At 40.1% G+C, this 26,046-nt stretch overlaps 2 protein-coding genes across 2 annotated transcripts in view; one reads left to right on the top strand and one right to left on the bottom strand.

The window, feature by feature from the left end:
- Positions 1 to 10,380: 10,380 nt before the first annotated feature.
- Positions 10,381 to 11,761, top strand: NKX2-4 (NK2 homeobox 4). The gene is made up of 2 exons (XM_060032937.2): positions 10,381 to 10,834; positions 11,151 to 11,761. Exons 1-2 carry the CDS (start codon positions 10,381 to 10,383, stop codon positions 11,759 to 11,761), a joined length of 1,065 nt encoding a protein of 354 aa, XP_059888920.1.
- Positions 11,762 to 17,703: 5,942 nt separating this feature from the next.
- XRN2 (5'-3' exoribonuclease 2) overlaps positions 17,704 to 26,046 on the bottom strand; it is an 80,689-nt gene continuing 72,346 nt past the window's right edge. The window contains exons 29-30 of the mRNA XM_060031292.2: positions 21,001 to 21,139; positions 17,704 to 18,652 (exon numbers count right to left, since the gene is read on the bottom strand). Coding sequence (XP_059887275.1) covers positions 18,587 to 18,652; positions 21,001 to 21,139 — 205 coding nt within the window. The 3' untranslated portion in view covers positions 17,704 to 18,586. The remainder of the gene's footprint in view (positions 18,653 to 21,000; positions 21,140 to 26,046) is intronic.

The following is a 26,046-nucleotide window of genomic DNA, read 5'->3' on the forward strand; positions in this document are numbered from 1 at the left end:
CAGAAAAAACTCTTTTTATCACTGCTCTATTAACTCTGCTTATAGTCACTAGAAACTTCCAAACTTTCTGCTGTCCTTATAAAGAAAATGTACAGAAAACAAATATCCAGTTGAATAGTAAGTTTTTAAATTTTATCTAGATAGCCATCAGAATAGTCTGACAATGTAAGAATAGTTTCATTAACAATAGCTACTCAAATATCACATAAATCCTAATCTATCACCCTTGTAGAGATGCAGGAAAGAAGTATCTTTGAGATCTCTTTCCCACTCCTTCTCAGAATATTTTTCATTAGAAAAGATATATACATCCTATGTTCACTGCAGCATTACTTACAATAGCCAAGATATGAAAGCAACCTAGATGCTCATCAATAGATGAATGGATAAAGAAGATGTGATGTATTTATACAGTGGAATATTACTCAGCCATAAAAAAGAATGAAATCTCAGCATTTGTGATAACATGGATGGACCTATTATGCTAAGTGAAACAAGTCATACAAAGAAAGACAAATGCTGTATGAGTTCATTTACATGTGGAATCTAAAAAAAATGAACCAACATAACAAAACATAAACAGAATTATAGATACAAAGAACAAACAGGTGTTTGCCAGGGTGAAGGGGAGTAATGGGACAAAAATAAATAGGTGAGGAAGATTAAGAGGTACAAACTTCCAGTTGCAAAATAAATGAGTCATGGGTATGAAATGTACAGTGTAGAGAATATAGTCAATAACTATGTAATGTCTTTGTATGGTAACATATCAAAACTAGACTTATCGCGGTGATCAGTTTGAAACGCACAGAAATATCAAATCACTATTTTGTGTAACAGGAACTAACATAGTGTTGTAGGTCAATTATACTTCAAAACCAACCAACCAACCAACCAAAGTCCTAGAAAAAGAGATCAGATTTTTGGTTACCAGAGGTGGGGGGTGAGGGGAGGGAGAATTGGATGAAGGTGGTCAAAAGGTACAAACTTCCAGTTATAAGATAAATTAACACTAGGGATGTAATGTACAACATGATAAATACAATTAACACTGATATATGTTATATATGAAAGTTGTTAAGATAGTAAATCCTAAGAGTTCCCATCACAAGAAAAACAGTTATTTCTATTTCTTTATTTCTCATATTTTGTACCTATATGAGATAATGGAAATTCACTAAACTTAGAATCACTTCATGATGTATGTAAATAAAATTATTATGCTGTATACCTCAAACTTATACAGTGCTGTATGCCAACTATATCTCAATACACCTGGAAGAAAAAAAAGAATATTTTTTCACTTGAATCACTGTCAATGTCAGTCACACTTTAAGTTCTCTTCTATTGTAACTATCAAATGAGATAAACACCTAAAGTTCACGAACCTACCTAGCACATTAGTAAAGATTACTGTTAGTGGGTTTCAGGATTTTAGCCTTATCTCCACCTTATAAATGGGATATGTTCTAAAAAGTTCATTAGTAAGTCAATTGCTTAGAACCTGGCATGTATATATATATATACACACACATATATATGTACACACAAGCATACATTCATATGTACATATAACTTAAAATAATAAAGTAATACACACATACGTACATACAATTTAAAAGTACCATTTCAAGATCAGAATATGGATGCCAAGAATAAGTTTCCTCTTTCTCGTACCAGAAGGGCTCCCTTCCCAATTTTCTAAAGCACTCAGGACACTCCTGATAATCACCTGATAAACAGTAATCACTTGATAAATTCTTGGTTAATAATTGTGTATGTTCACTACAGACTTTTTTTTGTTTTGGGGCACTTTTTATATGAAAAGGAGAAAACATAATATGATTAATATAGTATCTTCTTATATTTAGAGGGCTTTATGGGAGACCAGACTTATAATTTGGCATCAAAAGGTTGAATTGGGACTGATATCTGCAAATGAGAGGGACATAGTTAGCCTCAGTATAAGAACTTTCTAATAACCAAAGCGTAACAATGTTGTGGTTTTTATGACATCTTCTTTGAAAAGTGTGGAGTTCAGTCCTGGAACATCAGAAGGCTACCCATCTGGACCATATCACTTACTTTGCTCCCACCCCTCAGTTACCTTAATTGAGCTGATTTGGTGTTGAGGTCTCAAATTTTTGAGGAATGGCCGCTAAAACAAGCTAACTTTATGAAATAACTCTGCTAGAAAACTATTAAGAATGTTACAGTATTCAGTGTTTCCTATATGAAGCCCCCTGTGAGGAATTTCTTTTAGAGTGCTTCTTTTCCTGAAGAATCGAGGCGGGGGTGGGGGTGGTGTTTGTTTTTGGTTTTGTTTTGTTTTTTCCCCTAAAAATAAGGAAAGTGTAACTGGCTTTTCCAGATGACCACTAGGACGCTTACAGCCAAGGTTGGGGTTCAACTACAGGAACTTGGTAGGCTTTATGGCCCATAGATTTGATGTTTTTTTCAGACATATCTTAACTTCTTACTATTACAAGATCCTTATCTACGAGGTCATGATTCTTTTTTTTTTTTTTTTTTTTTTTTGCAGTACACGGGCCTCTCACTATTGGGGCCTCTCCCGTCGCGGACCACAGGCTCCGGATGCGCAGGCTCAGCGGCCATGGCTCATGGGCCCAGCCGCTCCGCGGCATGTGGGACCTTCCCGGACCGGGGCACAAACCTGTGTCCCCTGCATCGGCAGGCGGACTCTCAACCACTGCGCCACCAGGGAAGCCCAGAGGTCATGATTCTTACTAAATGTTTGAAGTACACAAACCTACTTATTTAAAAGCTGCCTCATATCCTTTATGAATCAAGGTAGAAGAAGTATATAATTAAGCTTTTCTTTTTTGCATCATATAACTAATTCTCCGAGTCTATGTCAAAACATTTACATGAGAGATACAACTTTCTGCTTGAATATATGGAAATGTGGCAATCTATGTATATAGATAGCTAAGGACAATTGTGGTTAGCCTTTCTGGGGTATGAAAAGTGTTTGATTTTCATGAGTATTTACCTACATTCATTTATTGCCTACGTAGTTAAATGCAGGCACATATGGAATACTGAATAGACAGAACATTCTGCATTTCTCCTTTTGAAACGGGTATAGAATAGACACTCTGATTTGATCATTTAAGATCCATGACCAAATCATCTCTTTATGCCACATAATTTTTTTTTTCAAGAGCAGAGCACTTAAACAACACTTGTACCTACTAAACCTGGGTTTTATGTGAAAATGATTTCACAGGGCACTGGAAACCCCAGGTTTCTTTTCGATCCTCTCGTGTCTTTAGAAAGCAATTCCTAAACCACCATTTCCATCACCCTTTTAATCTCTGCAAATTGTTCATAAGAGCTGCAGCAAGGCAGTCTGTCATCAATTATGTTCATAATGACAGTTCAATCATATATGCACTACCAGTGATTATTCTAAAGAAACATTGCATTTAAAAGAATTAACTCTAGAAGAAATCATCACACATACCAGACTATTTATAGAAAACTAAAACTTCGCACGTGAAATAGTTTTCTTTCAGATCTTTCAGAGTATTTTATATGTTTATAACAGTAAGCATACAAAACACAAATCAAAACAATGACTTTGTATTCCATCATCTAACTCCTAGAACAACTTATGCACAACATCCAACCGTAATACACCCTTCACAGTTCAAGATTTATTTATCCTATTAAAAAGTGAACTTTAAACAATTATAAACTCTATTTTAAATTTCTTTTATACTGTGTAATTTTTTAAAAATCTCTCACCCACTGAAGTTTGCCATTTATTCTTACAGTTAAGTTAGTTTTGTTAGCTTTTTAAACTATTTTGCATATACATATATGCTTTTTATTTTAGAATAGATGACCTATTCCAAATTTACCTATTTCTTCTGTGAGATAATATTTATTTCTAAAGACATGCTGTATACCAATGATAAACTGCTTTCATTCAAGCTGGTACTGATTTTCTCAAGTAATTCTTACTTGGCATTTTTGGCCAAATTCCAATAGCTACTAGCTTGTGACACTTGTGAAATTTCCACTAATTCTAAAAGCAAAAAACCGTTTGAGGGCTTCCTTGGTGGCACAGTGGTTGAGAGTCCGCCCGCCGATGCAGGGGACACAGGTTCGTGCCCCGGCCCGGGAAGATCCCACATGCCACGTATCAGCTGGGCCCGTGAGCTATGGCCACTGAGCCTGCGTGTCCGGAGCCTGTGCTCCGCAACAGGAGAGGCCACGACAGTGAGAGGCCCGCATACCGCAAAAAAAAAAAAAAAAAAGTTTGAATCATCTTTTCAGTATTACCTCATGTAATTCCCTACAGAGTTACAAGATCAAATTTAGTACCTAATTTTCAAATACTTAATAAACACTAGGTTTACTGAAGAGTCATCTCATTGTTAGTTCACTTAACTGGGTATTTTGAGGCAATATTCAGTAAACTTCAAGTCCATCTGACAGATATGTTGTGATTTAAGACTCATTTTACTAGGTTTTTATTTTTTGTTTTTTTAAAGGAAACCTTATGAGGAAACTTTCATCAATCAGTTCTCCTCACTGCACTCAGTGTCTGTATAAAGTAGATTAATAAAATTATTTCATATCAAGCTTTGTAAAGCGAATTATTGAACCAAAAATTAAATTGTTTAAAATCTACCAAAACTGACATTGATTTATGAGGTGAACACTAGCCTACTGCATCAAGCACAATTCTCAACGAAGAATGCAGATAGAGACATAACAAATAGCTCCACAACATTCATAGTACACAGAACAAAAAGGGAAACATTGAGCAACATTCTCTAATTATGTTAATTTCATAGTTCTTTCTTCTAAAATGTGTATAGTAAAACTTTATTAATAAATGCAACAAATAATTTATCAAAAATGCCCCAAACTGAAGTTTCTCCTTCAAGTAAATGATAGCAGGTGTAAAGACTGATACGTTCCTTGATAATCACAAATTAATTTGTAAACGTAAGGTGATACATCTTTAATGTGACGTGTAGGAGAGAAAGAGACTTTAAATTCAATGAAACTTAGATTTGGAAAAATTGAGTGCACTTGAGAAAAAAAGTTATAAAAGTATATATTTTAAAAAGCTATATGTATTCACGCAGGTATGTGTAGAGATATGGTACAACCTTTAGAATGACAAGCTCCTCACACAAAATAATAAATAGAAATACCATTTTGCTTAAAATTCAAAGCATTCTTTTTTTCCTATAAAAGAACCATTTAATTACATTCCAAGACATGTAAAAAATGTCAGATATTGTTCAATGGAAATGCTATTATATTCTAAAAAGTTTAAACTTTCTGTGTAAGCAAGATATACAAGTAAACTTGTTATCACAATAAAGAATATATTTCAATATTGCCCTTGTTTCCCATATCATGTATTTATTTTAATATTTACTCTAAAAATAATTTTTATGGACTTCCCTGGTGGCACAGTGGTTAAGAATCTGCCTGCCAATGCAGGGGACACGGGTTCGAGCCCTGGTCTGGGAAGATCCCACATGCCACGGAGCAACTAAGCCCACGTGCCACAACTACTGCGCCTGCACTCTAGAGCCTGCGAGCCACAACTACTGAGCCCGTGAACCACAACTACTGAAGCCTGCGCACCTAGAGCTCGGGCTCCGCAACAAGAGAAGCCACCGCAATGAGAAACCGGCACACCGCAACAAAGAGTAGCCCCTGCTTGCCGCAACCAGAGAAAGCCTGCCAGCAGCAATGAAGACCCAACACAACCAAAAAATAAATAATTAATTAATTTAAAAAATAAATACATAAAAATAAAAATAATTTTTAAAACATAGAAAAATTTAAATTTCTAGCTTAAGTTCATAATCCTAGGGTGAGAGAGTTGTGCCATACTGGTCAATTTTCATACTTTTACCCCTTTGGTGTAGCCTAACGTTATTATCCCCTAGAAGGGGAGGTTTCTAGTTTTTCTTTTTGTTTTTTAAGAACCATTTAATTGGCCCTTATTATTATGATGATTCCAACAACAATCATGTCTTAACACCCTCTACTCATTCTCACATTGTACTAAAAATCATTTAAATTTAAAATGTATTCATTGGTCAGAAAACTATTTTCAATCTAAAAATCTGAGTATCAGGAAAGAGTGACTCCAGATTTTTTTAATAGGAGTTAAACTGCAAGGAATTTGCATTTGTGAAGAAATTATGAAAGGATGAGGTGGGGGGTTGTCCAGTTCTCTAGTCTCTTCCTCCTGTCCTCCCAAGGAGAGAGAGTCCCACTCCCCTCGGCCCTAGCTGCATTTCAGCACACCAGGGAAAGAGCTGAGGGTTAAGAGACGGAGGCTTGGCGGGGAGGCATGTGGGTATTGTGGAAACCCTCCTCTCTGCCATCCCCCGTTGCAGGAGGAGGAGGGAGAAATAACAAAGTCATATAAATACAAGTGTAAAATTATCATAAGAGACTCATAATAATTGAAATGAACATTCAAAAACACAGAGTCTTTTAGAAGGACTAAAAAGAAACCAAATTTCAGAAATTGGCAAACATTTTAAAAATAATTTTTTTAAAACTTTGTGTTTCATCTTTGTAACAGTTTTGCTTCCTCTTTATAATCATAAATTTTGCTACAAAATACTAGTATCTTGACCTGCTTCATTTTATTCCTTCCCAACTGCAAAGACAATATTTTAAAGCTACTTCCCAAAAGTGAGAATTTTACTAATCAAATTATTTCACAACTATTTTAACCTAATCACAAATGTAGCAAGTGTCTCATTTCTAAAAGGCACTTATCTTCTTGAGTGTCAAGCAGAAAGTTATATTTTCAAACACAGTTTTTCTTTATAAGGAAATTCAGGATACATTAGAAATCTACTTGCCACCTTAGAAAAACAACATTTCCCTTTAAGTAACTGACTGGTTTCTCAAAGTCTCTCAGGCCCCTTTCTCTGAGCTCCTGTCTGACAACAGCAAATCCTCTATCTGGGGAAGGCTCCTACTTCAGAGTTGTTTTTGCCAAATAATTTTGGCCCTAAGGTTAACAAACACATGAGAAATTTTCATTAACTACCACATTTTTGTCAGAAAGCTGAGATTCTGCTGAATCTTTTTATCTAGGAAATGTTTCTATATGTCTGCCACAGCCCATTTATTAAGTTTTCAGTGGTGTGATACATAAAATTACAAAAACCTAAACTGTGAAAAGAGCAAGGTATCAAACTATATGCTACCCCCTGTGTGTAAAATGGTAGTATGCTTCAAGATGTACAGACTATGCCAGAAGAAACAGGTAATAGTGCCTCTGAGGAGGGAAAATGGGAGGCTTGAGGGAAAGTGGGAGGATGGGAAGGGGAGGAACATCTCTTTTCACTTTGTTCTCTTTGGTAGTATTTGGTTTTGGGGTTTTTTTTCTGAGTGCCGGCATTGTTTTTAAGTAAAGAAAAAAACCAACAAGAAAACATTTCTCAGAAACGTATTTCCTATGAAATCCAATTTCACAAGTCAATAGTATTCAAGAATCTACTGAGTATAAATTTCCATACATAATTTAGGCAGACAACAATATGATGAAATGAATTTGATAAAGAGCTTTAATGGAGCATCAATTGGATTATTCTAATTTGTATCTGTATATAAATGTAGATACACATCCTCCAGACTACACCTATTTCCAGAATCATCTGCACACATCCAAACAGTGTTTCCAGCATGAAGTTATGTAATTTCTGGAATGAAACACAAACAAATGATAGGGAAAAATGTTGAAGATTGTGGATTTTTTTTCGAGAACTGTTCACCTCCAGTAAAGGAGAACTAATTAGGGTATCAAGTTCCCAAGCAGCCACAAAGTGACTATCTGCAGAGAGCCCCGAGATATGATAAAGTGCTTTTTTATTTAAAGGTGGGAACTTTCCAGATGTAAATGAACTTGTAGCAAGACCCACTACAGCTGAAAAACAAAATAAGCAACAAATCGTAGTTTAACCACTCAATGTGAACTGCTACCCTAAAGTTCTATAAAAATATTACACAAGATGAAATGTATAGCCTGAAAACAGAATAAATAATAATTGTCTAAAAAAAACTATAATTGTAAACACTTTTGCACTTTGGGTAACTCAACAACACGAATGAAGACTGTGATAATAGGTTTCACTTCTAAAACATGTTTCGACTTGAAAACTAAAATATAACGGTTCACAAATGACTTTTATATCCATAGATGTTATAAAAGCTACTTTTACTTACTCTCTTGTCTCTGAGGAAAGTTTGAAAGGAAAGACTTCTTACTATTTTTAAGAGAATCAAGTAAACAATACAATTTGAATGAAACCAGAACTTAAAAACCAAACTGCAGTTTTTAAGATTCTAGCAACTACTTAAATACATACGATACATGAATACTTCATTGTATTAAATCACTAATTTAAAAAAATTAAGTAGGCAATTCCAGTGCAGGTGAGGATGAAGACCTAGCCCAAGTGTTTCAAGCTGAGGAAAGACCTGTAGAAGTAGTGTGGTGCAAAAACTGTAGCAATACTAATCTTACTAAGTCAGCAACTGACATCTGGAAACAATCATGATACCTTGTCTTTTGGATCTTTCAGTATTTTAAAATACTAATACTCTACACACTTGCCTGGTTGACACTTTCTTCCCATAGGTGAATACTGGTCCCTCCCCCCCAACACCCACCCCCAGATTCTTTGCAAAACTCACTAAAATAAACAAAACAATGATTAAAATAATAAGAGCAAAACCATGGAAGACATTTCAACCAAAGCACTGAAACCAAACAAGGAAATGGTAACTGTTCTTCCCTTCAAGACTGTGTACTATTAGGTTTTATGTTCTATCAGGTTAAACTGGAATTGTTTTCATACATCCTGTTCTTCTTTTTCTAAACAATAAAATCTTGCTTAAGAAAGCACTCTCCTTGTTTTTCTTTCTCCTGCCCCAGTCTCCAGGAAAACTTAAAAACTGCATCTTCATTTCCCTGGTTGTTTCATTTTTTTAACTGCAGGGCTGTTTTAAAAATTTAGTCAGTATGCTTCTCACACTTCTTTTGTCTTATTCTTTGTGGTGTTCAGCATTCAGAGGAAAGTTCACAATGTCTAAGTTCTTTGCTATGCAGGTAAATATGCAAATCAAAGGATGACAAAGTTTTTTTTAGAATCAGTTTATCTACAGTATTTTTCAAGAGAAACTACCATTTTCACCTGATCTGTGCATCCATTTCATAATCCTTGAGCAGGTTATATTTTTCATAAAACAATAAAAAGACCCATTTCGAATAGCTAGAAATATTTGGATTTTCGCGGTGTTTTCTTTCTCTTCTTTTTGATCATTGTAGTGATAGGCCAGTAATCCCTAAGTTGGATATTTGTACTCGGGCGGATGCGGGGAAAAAAAAAGTGGGGCGGGGGGGGGGAAGAAACCTGTAAAGAACTTTGCAGGTGCAAGCTGAACAGGAAACATTCGAAAGATAAAAATGTACCCTCTTTCCCTTACCCGACCTCCATCCCCAGAGAAGAAACAGAATACTTACAAGTTAGCATCTGTGTATTTGTATCTCTATGTTTTCTCTCTTCTTTGGATTTGGATACTTTGAGCTAATTTGGAAGTGCCCGTTTGGTTGTCCACAAAATGATGCTTGAGAATCTAAGGATGCATAAATTAGAAGCCCTACAAAGGCACAGAACGGTCACTGTACCTCACTCTTTATGCGCTCTTATGGTGGGACCCAAGAGCCTTTCCTTTTCTCTTTCTTTCTCTCTTTTTTTTTTTTTTTTTAACACTTTAGATGATGGAGCGAGTGAGAGGCTGGTAGCTAGAGACGAATAGGTGAGCCCTGCACCATCCCCCCCTCAACTTAACACCACATACCCCCTCCCCAATTACACTGGACTTTGCTACGAAGTCAGTAGTTTTAGGAAAACTGGGGTCTGGATCGGCAGAGGCGCGGAATCCTTCACTTCAAGCCTCGACGCCGGCCTCGGAGTTTCTATTTCTGGTGCTCCAGGGTTGGGATAACGGCCGGGATGGAGGCGGGAAGCATGGAGAAAGCAAAGGGGAGTGATCTTTTCAAGAAACACCCAACTGCCCCCTTTACCTTTTTTGTCTCCACTATGGGGAGGTGGGGGGCCGAGAGAAAAAGATGTCAATGACCATTGTTTGCTCGTGTGCGATGTTGCTCCGCCCCCCGAGTCTGTCGTAAACCTGGCGCGGGACTAAAATAAACCCCAGATCCCGCAGCTCCGGGGGCTCGCCGCGCCGCCGACTCCTGGTCACAGGCGCTGCCGCCCCGGCCCAGGTGGCGGCGACCCACGGCCGCCGCGTCCCGCCCGCCCCGGTCCCCCCTACCTGGCCGTCCGCCGAGCCATGTCGTTGAGCCCCAAGCACACGACGCCCTTCTCCGTGTCCGACATCCTGAGCCCCATCGAGGAGACCTACAAGAAGTTCGGCGGCGCCATGGACGGTGCGCCGCCCGGCCTGGGGGCGCCTCTGGGGGCCGCGGCCGCCGCCTACCGCGCGCCGCCGACCGGGCCCTCCTCGCAAGCGGCGGCCGTGGCGGGCATGCAGCCCCCGCACGCCATGGCGGGCCACAACGCGGCGGCGGCGGCAGCAGCAGCGGCGGCGGCGGCGGCGGCGGCCGCCACCTACCACATGCCGCCCGGCGTCCCGCAGTTCCCGCACGGCGCCATGGGTGGCTACTGCAACGGCGGCCTGGGCAACATGGGCGAGCTGCCCGCCTACACGGACGGCATGCGGAGCGGCGCGGCCGCCGCGGCCACCGGCTGGTACGGCGCCAACCCGGACCCGCGCTTCTCGTCAAGTGAGCGGGGCCGGGAACGCGGGACGGAGGGCAGCGGACCGCGCGGGCTTTTCCCGCCACAGTCCGAGGCGCGGGGGGCGCTGGGACCGGGCTCGGAGCGCGCGGGGTGTCCTGGGACCCTGAGCGCGCGGGGGGCGCTAGGACCCGGCCGGGGTCGCGCGGGGCGTCCTGGGCCCCTGCGCGCGCGGGGGGTGCTGGGCCCCTGGGCGCGCGGGGCGTCCTGGGACCCGCCGGGGCCACGCCGGCGTCGCGGCTGCAGCGGTGTGAAGCGAGCTGGGTGGCGGCTGACTGGCATTCCCTTTGGGCCCCTCCCCAGTCTCCAGGTTCATGGGGCCGTCAGCGGGAGTGAACGTGGCCGGCATGGGGTCGCTACCGGGCATCGCGGACGCCGCCAAGTCGCTGGCGCCCCTGCATACGGCGGCGGCGGCGCCGCCGCGGAGGAAGCGCCGCGTGCTGTTCTCGCAGGCGCAGGTCTACGAGCTGGAGCGGCGCTTCAAGCAGCAGAAGTACTTATCGGCGCCCGAGCGCGAGCACCTGGCCAGCATGATCCACTTGACGCCTACGCAGGTCAAGATCTGGTTCCAGAACCACCGGTACAAGATGAAGCGGCAGGCCAAGGACAAGGCGGCGCAGCAGCTGCAGCAGGAGGTCGGCCTGGGCCCGCCGCCGCCGTCCCCGCGCCGCGTGGCCGTGCCCGTGCTGGTCAAGGACGGCAAGCCCTGCCAGAACGGCGCGGCCACGCCGACGCCCGGCCAGGCCGGCCCGCAACCGCCCGCGCCGACGCCCGCGCCCGAGCTGGAGGAGCTGTCGCCCAGCCCGCCCGCGCTGCACGGCCCCGGGGGAGGCCTGGCGGCCCTGGACGCGGCGGCTGGGGACTACGGCGGCGGCGCGCTGGGCGCCAACCTGCTCTATGGCAGGACGTGGTGACGGCGCGGGCCGGGCGGGGTCCCTCGTGACGCCTGAGGGTCGGCTTGGACCGACGGCGGACGCGGAGCTCGCAAACGGACGGACGGGTCGTGGAGGCGGGCGGGCGCGGAACCTTACTACTGGGTGTGGGGACGCGACAGCCCCAGGATCGAATCACGAGCATCGCGCCAGGGGGCTTTAAGGTGGTTGAGGTGGTTATTTCCTCCTTCCAGAGGTTCCTAAATTATGTGAAAAGCCGGCCGAATCCAGATCCACCACGTTCCTAACCAAAGCTCTCAGAGTTTTAAACGTTGGAGACTTCGTTGGTGTTTGTTGCTCTAAAAACCAACCCAGCTTTAGCAATGAATTCTTCTTGGAGTGGAACTTACCTTGGGAGATTAATTTTCGAATCCCCCTCCCCTTAAGTGCAATTTCATTAATGTTTGATGGAAAGTAAATTTAATTGTAGCTCAAGGTGGATCATGCACATAGCAACATTATTGCAGAGGAGTTATTGCCATTTACAGAAATGGAATAAACTTAATCAAAATATCGCTTATACGAATTGATATAGCTTTTTAAATTTAATGCTGTTTTTTAAATGTTTTGATCATTATTTGGCAATGAGTGTTTGTATATTACCCTAAAAGAGGATTTTCCCCCTAATATGCAGTTCATCAAAAGAAAGAAGGGTTGTAAGCTACTTTTTATATGGAAACTGGTCTCCCCAATGAATGGATAAAATAAATGACACCCCGTCTTTCTGTAGACATGTTATTTACTCTTTCTAAGGTATTTGCTTATCTTAATTTGAATACCGTGATAAAACATTAGAACAAGTAAGCAAAATTGCTAAGATAGACATCAATTAATTAACCTGTTTGAAAGCATGTCAAGAAGAGAATAAGGTGATTTACTGAATTGTAATCAGTATGTAAAGAATAAGTAACTAAAATATTTATAATTTTTTCATATTTAGAACTTAATAGGGGTTACACACCGATTTTGTTGGTGTTTTCTTGAACAAATAATGTATTTACTCTTTAATATGATGATTTATATTTCCTGTGTTTCAAAAGGATATTTAAATATAACTTAAAAGAACCTTAAGTACTTTTTTTTTGGTAAGAGTCAAATGGTCATTTATTTTACACTAAGTTGTATAGTTTTTTTTTTTTAACACTACTTGGCATGATGTGACAACACAGCTCAGTTGACTCATGATTTAAAGAACTGGTAGCGGAGTAAAAATACTAAAAAGCTGAAGAACGTGAGCTTATGAAATGAAGAAAAATTAAAGACGTTAACATGGATAAAACGTGATTTATAAATGACCAAAACATCTACCAGAGACCTTAAAGCTCTTCTACATTTGAAGTTTTAGAATTATAGTTTGAAGCAAAACATTTTATTTAACTTCACTGTTTGGGTGTTTTTCTGAATGTGCAAAGTGCATTCTTTAAGAAGGTGTTTTAAAAGTTGCACTTTCTCTAAATGTATTTTATATAGTAAATAATAATAATAGTAATTAAAAACTCCAGTTCCTTCCACAAAAAGAAAAAAAAAACCCGAAACACTAAAGAAGCAAGTGGATCAGCCTTTATCAAGGGGCTGTGAATGCATTTTTGTAAAATGATAACTGATTTTTAAAACATTTTACATAAAAAAATAAGCAGAAAAAATAGTATGACAATGGTGCAATACACCTGAAGGAAATTTTCCCAGTTTGGGTTTTTGCATACTAATAAAATTGACTTTCAAAATATTAGCCAAGCTAGCATAACTATTACTGATGTGCCACATTTCAAAATGCTTGTTTATATTGATCGGATTCCTTCAAATTCTGAAATTTTACTTCTAGAAAACATGTTCTAAAAGTTCACATGGTTTGTAATTTTTTTTTTTTTTTTTTTTTTTTTTTTACAGCCCAATACTCAACAAAAGCAAGAATAGCTTATGGGACTAAGGGGTCCAAGTAACATATTTAAAGAAAATAAATCTTCGTGGACAGTTTTTTCCTTGCTAATTTCTGGAACAAAAAATCCCTTAGACTAAGGGAACTCTCTATCAAAAAGACCATTAAGAAGAAACAGCCTTCTTTATACAATATTTTCTGAAAGTGTATTTGGTACAGGCATATCTTTTTCCTTTCAATGTTCCTTTAAATAGTAAAGGACCCAAGCCAGAAGTAATTGCTGCAGAGGGCTTAACATTCTATACCCAGAAACTTACTGAGTTTATGTGTGCACATCCTGAAATTAGGACAAGGTTTGATTTTGAAACATTAAAATAGAAAATGTTTTTATTATAGAATTCCACATTCTGATTAATGCAAAACAAGAGCTTTTTTCTTCTTTTGCAATTAATGCTTTGCAGATCTTTTATAAAAACACAAACGGCCAGACTAGGTGAAACTCATTAACTGAAGAGGAGGATAAGTGTCTTCACGACCAAGAGGGAGGGCTGGCGCAGGGTCTAAGTGGAACAAAGCCCCTCCAAAGTTTCGCAGAGGCCACAGTAAAACGCGGTTTCAGAAATGCTAACTGCAGATGTGACACTTTCCTAAATGTTTTGGAGTTTTACAGCATTCTAACGTATCTTTTCCAATTGAGGCACAGAAACCAAGATCCAGAATCAAAGTTGCAGAGAGGAACAGCAGGGATTGCAGGTACTTTTCTGAAATCTGTGTTGGGATGTAAATTAAAGCGGGGTGTGTGTGTGTATGTGTGTGTGAGCGCAATGTTGAAGGATACAGGAAGGGTGTTTTGTATATGGAAGAGGGGATGGTGTGTGAAACCCAGTTGTCTTCTATTTAAGGCTTTGCTTAGAACTAAAACCTAATGGTCAGAACAAGTAAGTCAATCAGACTTTTATCAACACAGATGTTGTGTTCAAACTCCATTCTGCTATCGACTGTTTACTTTCAATTTAAAGCAAATCAGAGACTCAATCCTGTTCACTAAATGCAAGCAACTTCCAAAGACTTGCTTTGTTAGCTGCATTGAATACTGATGATTTATAAACTTTTAGAATAAATTGGTGAACCATAGTCACATAAAGACCCATTGATTGGATTTTTAGCTATGAATTTGTGCATCAGATAGTGCACTGTGTAGTGGCAGTATAAATTTCAGATGTAGTTCAAAGCATGAATGATACTGCCCAACTGTTTAATATAACACTAACGTGTGGATAAAACCCTGTATATTAATTACTAGTCCAGTTTTTAAAAATAACTGCTACTTGCCATGCCCAAATACAATGAGACAGGGCAGTAGGATACATTTTATTAAAACTGAATGAAATAAATAGACTTTTGCTAGTGAGAATTGGTGAGCATCTGGACAAGATTCAAAGAAGACTTGAAGTCAGGAATTCGCTCTCTCCAGTAAGTATTAAGATAACTTTGTGATTTTAAGATCACTTTTATGTCATTATTTTTAAGCCTGGAGGTAAGCTTAAATGGAAGCTTCTGAAAGAGGTGTTTTGGTTTCATTTGTCTTTGCTTTAGAATGTTTACCTGCAGTTGAATGAAATGCCTTTTATTTCAGTTTCTAAATTCCATGTAACCTCTTATTTCAGTAGTTGCTTAAATGATTTCTAATAAAAGTTTAACCACAAATTTGCCCAAGTCTAAGTTGTGCAAGCTATTTTGGAGTAGTGAATAGCTCCATTCCCATTTCACACACACAAATTAAAGCATGTTCCTCTTTGGCCCTCGTGCATGTATACGGTGTCAGACAACAAGCAACGCAGGCATTCACTTCACCCCGAGTGGGGCGTTTGCTACTTCATTAGTTTTACTTTTTTCCCGGTTAGAAGTAGCAGAGCCGTCGCTCGCGGGCACGCGTCCGGTGGGTCGGCTCCAGGCCGCCCTGGGGGCGGGAAGCGGCGCCGACGAGCGGGATGCAGCCGGGGCCGCAACACGCCTGTGAACCGGGCGTCCAGGTGACTTCGGAGAATGTCTACATTCTAATTTCGAAGCAAAGCGAAATTCGCTTACGTTCAGGCTTGGAACTTAAATCAGCAGCCTCGGGAGAGGACCCTTTCCGCTCTTTCCGTCCAGGTCCCGGTATTCGAACGCGTGCGGAGCTGAGACGACGCTGGGCTGCCGGAGAAGCTGCGGCGCGGGGTCCGGCCGGGGATCCGGGCTAGGATGCCGGGTCCCCCGAGCCTCGGGGCCGCGGGCGTCCCCGCCCCCGCCGAGCGCCCCCCGAGCCCGCCCGCCCGGCCCTGGCTCGGGCTCTGCCTGCCGGTCATCTCCCCGCCTGCCTCCCCGACGCTGCACGGCGGCCGGACAGAGCTTCCGATGGATGGCCGTGGGCTCTAAGGCTTTGCCTCACTGGACCCTACGGGGAAGACAGCTGCTCACCATGGGCTCTTAGCGCCGCGATGAAGTCGGGCTGTTTCCAGGTTCTAAGATTCTTACAAATCTTTAATGAGACCCTGAAAAAACTTGGCCCTACGTAAACATACTACAGTGGAGTTAATTACATAAAATTGACCCGTTGACTTTACACCCGAACATGGAGGGGATAGTTATAGCTTTAAACATGCCATTTAAAGTTCTAAAAAGCGTGTACTTGTTGAAATAACAGGGCATTTTTCTGGGAGATTCAAACGTGGGGACAAGTTAGAAAGAGATGCAGAGTACGGAGAGGGAAGGAAGCGAGGTCTCACCACCGGCTAGTGGGACTCTAGCCGGCTTAATTTTTCCATCAGGCTTTTTGCTTAGGTGTCTTCAGAACACTTTAAACATTAATTTTCAAACTTGTTTTGATCCGTTACATGTAATGGTGAAAGAGCCAAATCAGAAAGTTATTTTAGACACACTCATGATAGCTTAAAACAAAAACTAGACCAAAATTAAAGATCTGAGAAAATATAGGTTCTGCAGAAGTGTGGGTATGGTGTACTTAGGAAGCTCTGTACACTAAGTAAGACATGTATGTGGGCTCCTTTGGAGTATGCAATACTGATTTAGGCGCTATACATTTTCAGTATTTGGAAGATAGAGAAATCTAACAGAAGGTATTATTCCCACTTTAATGTATTGTGAAGTAATATATAATGGTTGTGTTAATTCCCAGCAGAGAGACTCTTTACCTCAACAATAAAGGACCCTGCTCTATTCACCCATCATCAGCAATGAACTCAATAGCTTCAAAATACCTTCCTATCCAAGGTTTAAGGTGGGACTTTTTCTGAATAGATTTAAGATTAACAAGTGTGCCTTTGTAGAATACTAAAGCAAAAATGTCCGAGGTCAGAAAGTCAGAGAGAAACCTTACTTTACAATCTGAGGCTACAATGGAAAGGTGGAAACAAGGCAGCAAGTCTTCATACGTGTGTCTGGGTTGGTTGTGGCAAGGAAAATGCATATGGAAGTGCTGCACGTGAACTGCAAGCGTAAATGTAAGGAATTATAGTGTGCTTAGTAGCAAGAAAAAGATAAGTACAAATTGGAATCTATTGTGAAATAAGCAAAAACCTGCCAAGGAACATCGGCAATTTAGCTAGGAATTAACCTTTTTAAGTTTTCTTTCTTCTTTCTTTCTTTCTGCCCTCCCATTGGGTTCTGTGTAGTGTTTTTTCAACTTAAGTACAACTGACCTACACCACTGTGTTACTTCCAGGTGCATATAATGATTCGATATTTCTATACATTACGAAATGATCACCACAATAAGTCGTTACCATCTGTCACCACACAAAAATAATATTATTGAATATATTCCCCATGTTGTACATTCCATCCCATGACTCATTTATTTTGTAACTGGAAGTTTGTACCTCAATCCCTCTCACCTATTTCACTCATAACCACTCCCCGGAATTTTTCAACTTTTCTTAGAGATTTAAAACCAGTCCTTAAAACTGCAGTATAAATCTAAATGAAATTTGTAAAATGTAAATAATTTATTCTCATGAAGATTTTATAATTTGCCAAATCAGTAGCAGACACATACATGGGTCGGTTGGGTTGTCTTGCTGACCATATCCTCTTAAAATCTACTTCTTCACTGATTTTCTTTTGACATCTAATTGTAGAAATAAATTGTTTTCTGATATACTGATTAAAAAACAACAAAAAGGGCTTCCCTGGTGGCGCAGTGGTTGAGAGTCCGCCTGCCGATGCAGGGTTCGTACCCCGGTCCGGGAAGATCCCACATGCCGCGGAGCAACTGGGCCCGTGAGCCATGGCCGCTGAGCCTGCGCGTCCAGAGCCTGTGCTCCACAACGGGAGAGGCCACAACAGTGAGAGGCCCGTGTACCGCAAAAAAAAATAAAAAATTAAAAAAAAACCACATGCTTGGCCAAGATTTTCAAAGTTTAAATACTGTAAAAGAAAAACAAGAGGCCAGGGTTTTAAGTTTGTTTTTTTTTTACTAAAGTCCAGAAATTTCCATATGACAAGTACATTAATGAAATGTTCCCAAAGAAATACTGAACAATATACACTCTAGTTAGCTGAGAGTTCCAGCTCAATAGTTCATACCCAATTGTGCATTAAAAATCAGCATGGATCTTAGATGATCTAGAATACCACTGTGTTTTGAAATCCACAGCTGGTTTGATTTTTGAACATAATGAAAAACCAGTATTCCTGTTCCATCAAATGTGTTTTACAAGCAATAATAAATTCAGATCCACTGTATTATGCAACACACATCTTTGGAAAGCAACATAAAACAGTGAGATCGGATCAGTAGAAATATACACAGTTAAAAGAAATACACAAAGTACTGTAGTTTTATTAAAAACTACTACTTGAGAAAGAAATCTTTCCACAAATAGCATAAAACTGTAGAATGATGAAAGGATTTGGGAAAGCTTTACAAAAGCCTAATTCCAACTGTATCTTCCTGAAGGTGGTGGCAAAGGGTATTTCCTTCCTTCTCTGGGATATCCCTGAAAAAAGAGCAAAAGAGAGAGTTTATCTTCTGGATTAACACTCCTGCAAAGAAACTAATCTTACTTCTCTGTGGAAAAACACACTATAAAGAAGGTGAATATGTCTCACAGGTATATCACATGGAAGGTCTCCTTGAACGGGTGCTTTTGGTCTGCAGCTTCATAGAAAGCTGCATGCAAAGTGGTACATCAGCATAAATGCTATCACTGATAACTAACCAAACAAGCCTTAACAAGCGCTTGAGAAATTCCTTAAAATGCACACAAATGAAGGATCGTTAAGTGTCCTGTGTAAAACACTTGTCATTCTCAATTCTCCCTACCACCCCCTCCCCAGCTAGTAATTCAAGCCACACTGTGGTAAGGTGCCCACATCATCTTCACACACACATATTATATACCAGGAAAGTCGTTTTGCTTAACAAAGGCAGGAGCTTGCTGCATCAGTTGAGGCCTAATGAACTATTAATTTTAGGGTTTTTTGTTTGTTTAGCTATAAATAATAGTGTACCACATTAGGTTATTACATAATCAATTACTGGCAATATTCATAACAGTCCCTAATATGCTTGCAAATAACATTTCTGTACAACCTGAAGGTAAATGTGATGTGTCTCCCATCACAATTCCCTTTCTACGGAGGATTCTGAAATGGACCCCCTTCCCCATGTTGCCACTCAGAGCGCTTCACTAGTTTAAATTATAACATGAATATGTGTAGTCCTTCAAGGTCATAATGTAGGCTAAGGACTTGTTTAGTCATATAAACTCCACTAAATATATAATGAAGTCATAATTTTACTGCTTTTAACAATAAACTACAATTTAACAGCGCTTCAAAATTCTGATTTAATTTAAAAAAAAAATCTCCACAGAAAAAAGACTTAAGAAAGAAATGTATTTCCAAAAGGTCCTAAAAGAATTATAATGTACAACCAGTTTGCATCTCCTAAGTGAATAAGAATTTTACCTCGTGTAACAGCAGAAGGCTCCTTTAAAGGGACGTGCTCCCCTAAAGGAGGCAGGGGAGGCGCTGAACTAGGGTCCGAAGTCACAGGCGTCCCCAGCTCTGCTGCCCAACCCAGAGGCAGGAGGGTTAAGCTTTCGACTCCTGACTTGGAAAAAATGAGGTGACTGGACTGAACTTCCTCCAGAACTTCTTCTAGTTGCAAGTGTGCCTTCCTTTCAAAAATATTCATCATTTAGTTGGCCCAGTGTCCCCTTCACACTAGCAGCATAAATAGTCTCAATCTACTGAACCTACCAATAGCATCTGTAGAGATCTCGGGCTGAGAGTATGCAAAGTCATATTCTACAAATTGATTCTAAAGAACTGTAACAAAATTCTCTCAAAAGACAAGATGATTACTTTCTTGTAAAGTGAACTGAGACTTGTAAGAATACACCAAAAAAGCGTGGAAAAAAGAAGATTTTTCTTAGCTGGCAGAAGATTTTTCTCAGCTGGCAGAACAAAGGGACACATGGCAAGAACCTGAGTTAGAAAATTAATATTCGAAGCACTGCAAAAGGCTGTAGGCGACACCAGGTAAGCAATTTAAAAACCACTTCACATCACCACAGGTGCCAACTCCAGGAATAGCACACATTCTGAATCACGGCATTCAGATCCTGTTCTCTGGCAAGCGTTTGATTAAAGAGCATGTAAATACTGGCCAGGGTGTCAAATGGCTGGGGGACAAACAGACTGAGGCAAACAGACCTCAGGCTTAAATGCTGCTAAAAGTAGATGCTATAAAGAGAAGGAAATAAAGCTTACATTTACTGAATTTGTCTAGGAATTATTATACTCACTCAATGTATAGCTGTTTAAATTTAGTTTAAAAAAAAAAGTGGGAAATTAGATAGGAAAGATTTCTTTCCATGAAGATAGAGAACAGATGAATCAAGACAGAAAACTCCCAAGAGGAATAAAGATAACAGCTGAAAAGGTGAAATATTACTTTCAGCTTCTAGAGCATTACCATTTATTTTGAGAGATCTAGTTTCTATGAAACTAAAAAGCAATACCCTAAGGATAAACATGTTTTGGTGACAGACCATATTTGTGCTAAATATCAGATTGCTGTGATTAAAGGGGCTTTTGGTCTGAAAATTCTTCAGCATCATCAAAGGATAACCTATTTAGTGAGGCAGATACTCACCCCGTATACATTTTTAATGAGGGATCCAAGTTCGACTGAGCTACTCTATCAGTAACTTATCCACAGATGTTTAAGGAAACCGAAACCAAAACCAAAACCAAACCAAACCATGGAGTCCCAAGAGGCACGGTTCCATTCAAAGTGACCAGTAAGCTTTCCATGCCACAGTCCCCGCTGCATCACCTGTCTCCCGCCGCGATCATCACGTCTGGGTGCATACCCGCCCGGCCCGGCGAGCATCTGGTACTGGTTTGGCTGGAAGGCTGCGTTTGGGGTTTGGAGCATCCGGTTCCATGGCAGCAGAGGTTCGGCCCCAACGCCTCTGTGGAAAAGCATCATGTTTGCATTAAAAGTCAGAAGCCTAAAATCTGGCAGGTATCATCATCTCCAAATCTGAGGACAATCCAATCTGCCTGGATTTGTCGTAAGGGATATGTAGTATCAGAGTGGCCTTTATGTCCCTCACAGTGAGTGTTGTTTAACATGTTTCAGGAAGTATCAGCATTTATTTAAAAGGATGTTTAAACTCAATTGAATCAGAAAGGTCTGACTTAAAAAAAATTTTGTTCACCTTCAACTGTCAAGTTTTCTTTTTAGTCACTTAAAGTTTTGGACCCAAGATCACCAAGTTGGCTACATTTTAAGATGCTATCCAGGGCTTCCCTGGTGGCGCAGTGGTTGAGAGTCCGCCTGCCAATGCAGGGGACACGGGTTCATGCCCCGGTCCGGGAAGATCCCACATGCCGCGGAGCGGCTGGGCCCGTGAGCCATGGCCGCTGAGCCTGCGCGTCTGGAGCCTGTGCTCCGCAACGGGAGAGGCCACAACAGTGAGAGGCCCGCGTACCGCAAAAAAAAAAAATAATAATAATAATAAGATGCTATCCAAAGAGTAAACATGTACAAGACAGGAGAATGAGGCTTTATTTTAAAAAATGTCCAGGCTGGTTCTTGGAGTCCATTCTTTCTAGTTAATTGCACACTGCAAATGAATTCTTACTGCTGAGTACTTTGAATCTAGGGTAGGGGACTTGGCTGTTTTTTCCCATCCATTATTCTGCTCAATATGTCAGAAGGTCTGATCAGGAGGAAACCTTTTCAAGTTCTATTGATGCAGCTTTCAATTGACCACGGTGACCTAGCAACATGAGCACTAATTGGCATGGGCTGACTGGCATTTGGTGTACAGTTTACATGGGAACACAGATTCAACAGCTATTATAACCCAGTTTGCTGGCCCAGATTATGGTCAAAAGAAATGTTTTAATTGTCTTCAAGTGCCTATTTTAACTTTGCAGATACAAAGCAACAGGTATGATGTATTAAATCATAACAATTTAAAACTGTCACATAAACAATGTAGCAAAGATTACCCTCTAAAAGCAATCACCATGTATGACATAACTTTCTTGAGGCATTTTCCTCAACTTCCAGTTTATAGAACAGTCACTACAAAGAATAAACAGTAGCAAAATTCTCCAGTATATTTTAGCATTAGAAGCTTTGGGGCCATTACAGATGTTGGGAGGAATTATAAGCAAACTTTAAATTTGCTAAAGCACTGACTAGCTGGTATTAGCTATAACTGATCAGCTTATGAATTTCACTTCCTAGGTCTTAGGGGGAAAAGCCCAAAGCTGGGCTCACTGTGTAATGCATTCTTCTCACAGCTATTCAAGCTTGAATCCATCCTCTCTACCCCCCACTCTCCTCCCTTCACTTGGAGCTTGCCTGTTTTGTTTTGTTTTTCAAACACCAAAGATAATTATTTTTGTGTGATGGCTCTAAGAACAGCTCTTTTAAGAACTCTAGAAAGGCCAATGCTATTCTTCACAGTTCGTGGTGAAATCAGGACTCTAATAATATAATTTTCTGTGAGTCAAAATAAAATGAAAAATCTGTACCTCAGAAAGAATATGCATATATTCAGGGCTTTTAATTATTTTTTGGATTCATTAATACAACTATATTTTAGTGAGAAGACCTCATCTATTTAGCAAGAACAGCTCCATATGTAGAGAACATATGGTCTCTTCCACTCTCTGCAGGACTGAGGGGTTGAGGTTTGTGCTGTGACCAAGGAGGCTCATCAAAACTGAGCATGCAAAACCCACTTGCATTAAGTGCAACTCACACATTGTATTAACTGTGATCATTTTTTCTTTACAGTTTTATAATGCTAAAACTCACTCAACTGAGTTTCAGGAAAATCTGCTGGTATGGATAAAATACATTATAAATGCAATTTTACATTATTTTATGATTTAAAAATAGGTTAGGAACAAAGCCACAATTTAAAAGCACAAAGTTCTCCTTTTTGTTTGAAATGATTACTTGAAATGTTTTTGACAAAAATAATATTTATAAAAATAATTTAATTAAAATTAAATGGAAAGAGCAAGTAAGAGGGACATGTACTACTCTCTTTTGCTTGTTAGTGGCAGAAAGGCCTTTATTTTACACAAGTTTATCATTTTTCTACACTGTACTAATTATATTAGTTTGCAAATACTTACAAACTGAAATTTACCCTGGAAAGTACATTTTAAATCTGGGATGGAAGCGCTGAGGCTGACACATTTTAACTTTTTAAAATCAGTAGCCATCGATTGAGGCAACTTAACTGAGGCATTTGGCATCATGAATAGCAACAATATTCTTAAGTTTCTAAATTACTGCTCTGGAAAGTAGCTGGTAATGTGACATAACTACATACTACCACTGGGGTATCTTTATGTGTATGCGTCTCTGTGTGTGGGTGTGTCTGTGTGTGTGTGTGTCTGTGTGTTTGTGTGTGTCTGTGTGTGTGTATGTGGCAAATCAGCTTTGAGCTTAGCACCCATTTAAGTTAAAAACTAAATGGATAAAAAAACCTTGCATACGGCCAGAAAAGAGAATGCTCCGCTGGCAAAGACACAGACAACAGGGCAGAAACTCAGATGAGGAGGAGGCACATGCTGGACCTCACTCACCATCAACACAATGATCGCTAGGTTGTCTCTGTGTGGGGAGAAGAAGGTGGGGGCAGGGATGCGCCCAGTGTATTTTTAAGTGAAATGAATATATGAATTATATATACTATTTCAAAGTAGGAATTAATTCAAGAAACAGTGTAGTTTATTAAAAAAAAAAGGACACTCAAAATTTTCTTCTCTAATAGGGTTTTCAACCAAACACTCAAAACTGTGCAGTGGAAAAGTACTAAACTAATCATCAGTAAAACCTGGTTCTAGGAAGAATTCTACTTACCAGTTGTGACATCTCAGCAAAGTCAAAGTGACTATGAGTTTGTATTTTCTCCTCTATGTCTTGTAAGGTCAGAAAGGTTAGACTGACACGTGCTATAGAAACGAGTGATGTACTGTATTTGCTAAGAGGCTGGCTAATAGTGAAGTTTAGGAGGCTGAATTCAAACTTTGTTTTCTTTATGAATAAATGGTGTGTGTCTTAAATGACCATGATTTAAGACATAAGAAAGAATTATATTACGCTCACACGTAACTTCTGCTCTACAGCATGATTTTAGTTTCTGACTAAAACTAAACCAAAAACATCCACAAAGTATGTCCCAGATCTGTTGGGTTCACAGAGTCAGTCCAGAAGATACCAACTTGGCTAGGGCAGAACAAAAAAAACCGATGGATGTCAGGACACAAGGTGATAATCTTAGGGAAACAATGTGTAGAGGGAAGGAAAGCTTTAGGACTGAAGAAAGGGTGCCTTGAAAGTGGAAGGGGCTCCTTTTCTTCTGTGAAGTCCCTGTGGCATTATGGAATATGATGCTTAGAGTCAGTTTTCTGATGAGTTTCGCTTGAGTGAAAAGTTTCTTAGTAAAGGATGGTGAGGAAGAGAGACCTCAGATAAGCTACTGAATTGTGTGCCTCAGTTTCCTCATCTGTAAAAATAACATCCACTTCAAAGGGTCGCTAAGAGGAATAAGCGAATTTGCGTTTCTAAAAGCATGTTAGCACAGTGCTGGCACTTCCCAAGCACATGATAATACTGGCGATTATTAATAATATGGGAAAAAGGCAAGCAACAAAGTGGAGAAACCAAATCTTAGGATCAAACTTGACAAACGTAATGGAGAAAGACAGTTATTAAAATGAGATCGGTGTGAATGTGGTAATATGTAATTTAGAAAAAATTTACCCCTCACTCATTTAATCTGTTTGACAATGGTGCTACTCTGAGGATGCTGAAGTGGTACATACCATGTGCCTTGAGCACTTATACTGAAAACAAAACATAAACACAGGCAGTGGCAGTTATTTTAAATTAAAATGCAGCTTGCACTAAGTAGCTGATACTATTAATAAACAATTGAATAACATAATTTCTTTTATCTTCTTGAAGAAAATAATGAAATGAGGTTTTGGAGTCTCTAAAGAAAGACCTTTCTTAAAGGGGGTAGAGGTTATAACCCTGTTCAAATAACAACACTTCATTCATTTCAGATGTGAACAGCTCAGACTGCTAAAACGGCAGAAGAGAGGCAAACAAAACAGATCAGAACTGGGAAGGCAAAGAAGGAAGCCGTACTATGTGGGGGCTTAAACTCGTCTTAGCATTTACTGGTGCTGGCAAGACCAGCATGAGACGACAGACTTTAAAGCTGCCCTTAAAAAATTATTCTTCAGATGTTAATATAATTATTCATAACACGCCCGGCTGCCTTGTCGTGCAGAGACCACCTGACTTCGGAGAGCACAACTTATCAATGAAAGAACACATGTCAAACATCCCTTGTTATTAAACCATGTCACATTCCTCCTCGTCCGTGGTACTTATTAGACTGCAGATCCCATAATCCTCTTCTGAGTCCCTTCTGCATTTAATTCAGTTCAGTCTTAAGTAGTTAAAGAAACTGTTTTCAGTGGCAACTAATAACTACTGACCTACAGTGACACTGCACTACAATAGGCCTGTCAGCCCTGAAAAAGTTGTACCAAAGAAGCTGATTAGGACTTCAAGAGGTTTGCAGCAAGAATCAATGGTTGGTCTGTACTGATGCTGCGCTGCCGGCACAGAAATGATAAAAGTGGAACTCCATTAGTTATGCCTCATTAAGCTGCACAACACTTCTAAAAAGAAATTTGTTTAGCCTGACCAAAACCTAATACAACTTTAAGCTCTCTGTGTTGCATTTTTCAGGGCACCTCAAAAGCATCAATAAAATAAAGGCCAAGAACCAAGAAAAGCAGGAAAGTATACAGGCATGAATCTTTTACT

The sequence above is a fragment of the Delphinus delphis genome, chromosome 15 (genome assembly GCF_949987515.2).
Source record: "Delphinus delphis chromosome 15, mDelDel1.2, whole genome shotgun sequence".
Classification (NCBI taxonomy): Eukaryota; Metazoa; Chordata; class Mammalia; order Artiodactyla; family Delphinidae; genus Delphinus; species Delphinus delphis.

What these genes read in the sequence shown, in the direction of transcription:
- NKX2-4 (XM_060032937.2), top strand. Translation starts at nt 10,381, where the DNA reads ATGTCGTTGAGCCCCAAGCACACGACGCCCTTCTCCGTGTCCGACATC. An exon ending in GGACCCGCGCTTCTCGTCAA is followed by an intron (nt 10,835 to 11,150) that starts GTGAGCGGGGCC and finishes GCCCCTCCCCAG; the next exon opens with TCTCCAGGTTCATGGGGCCG.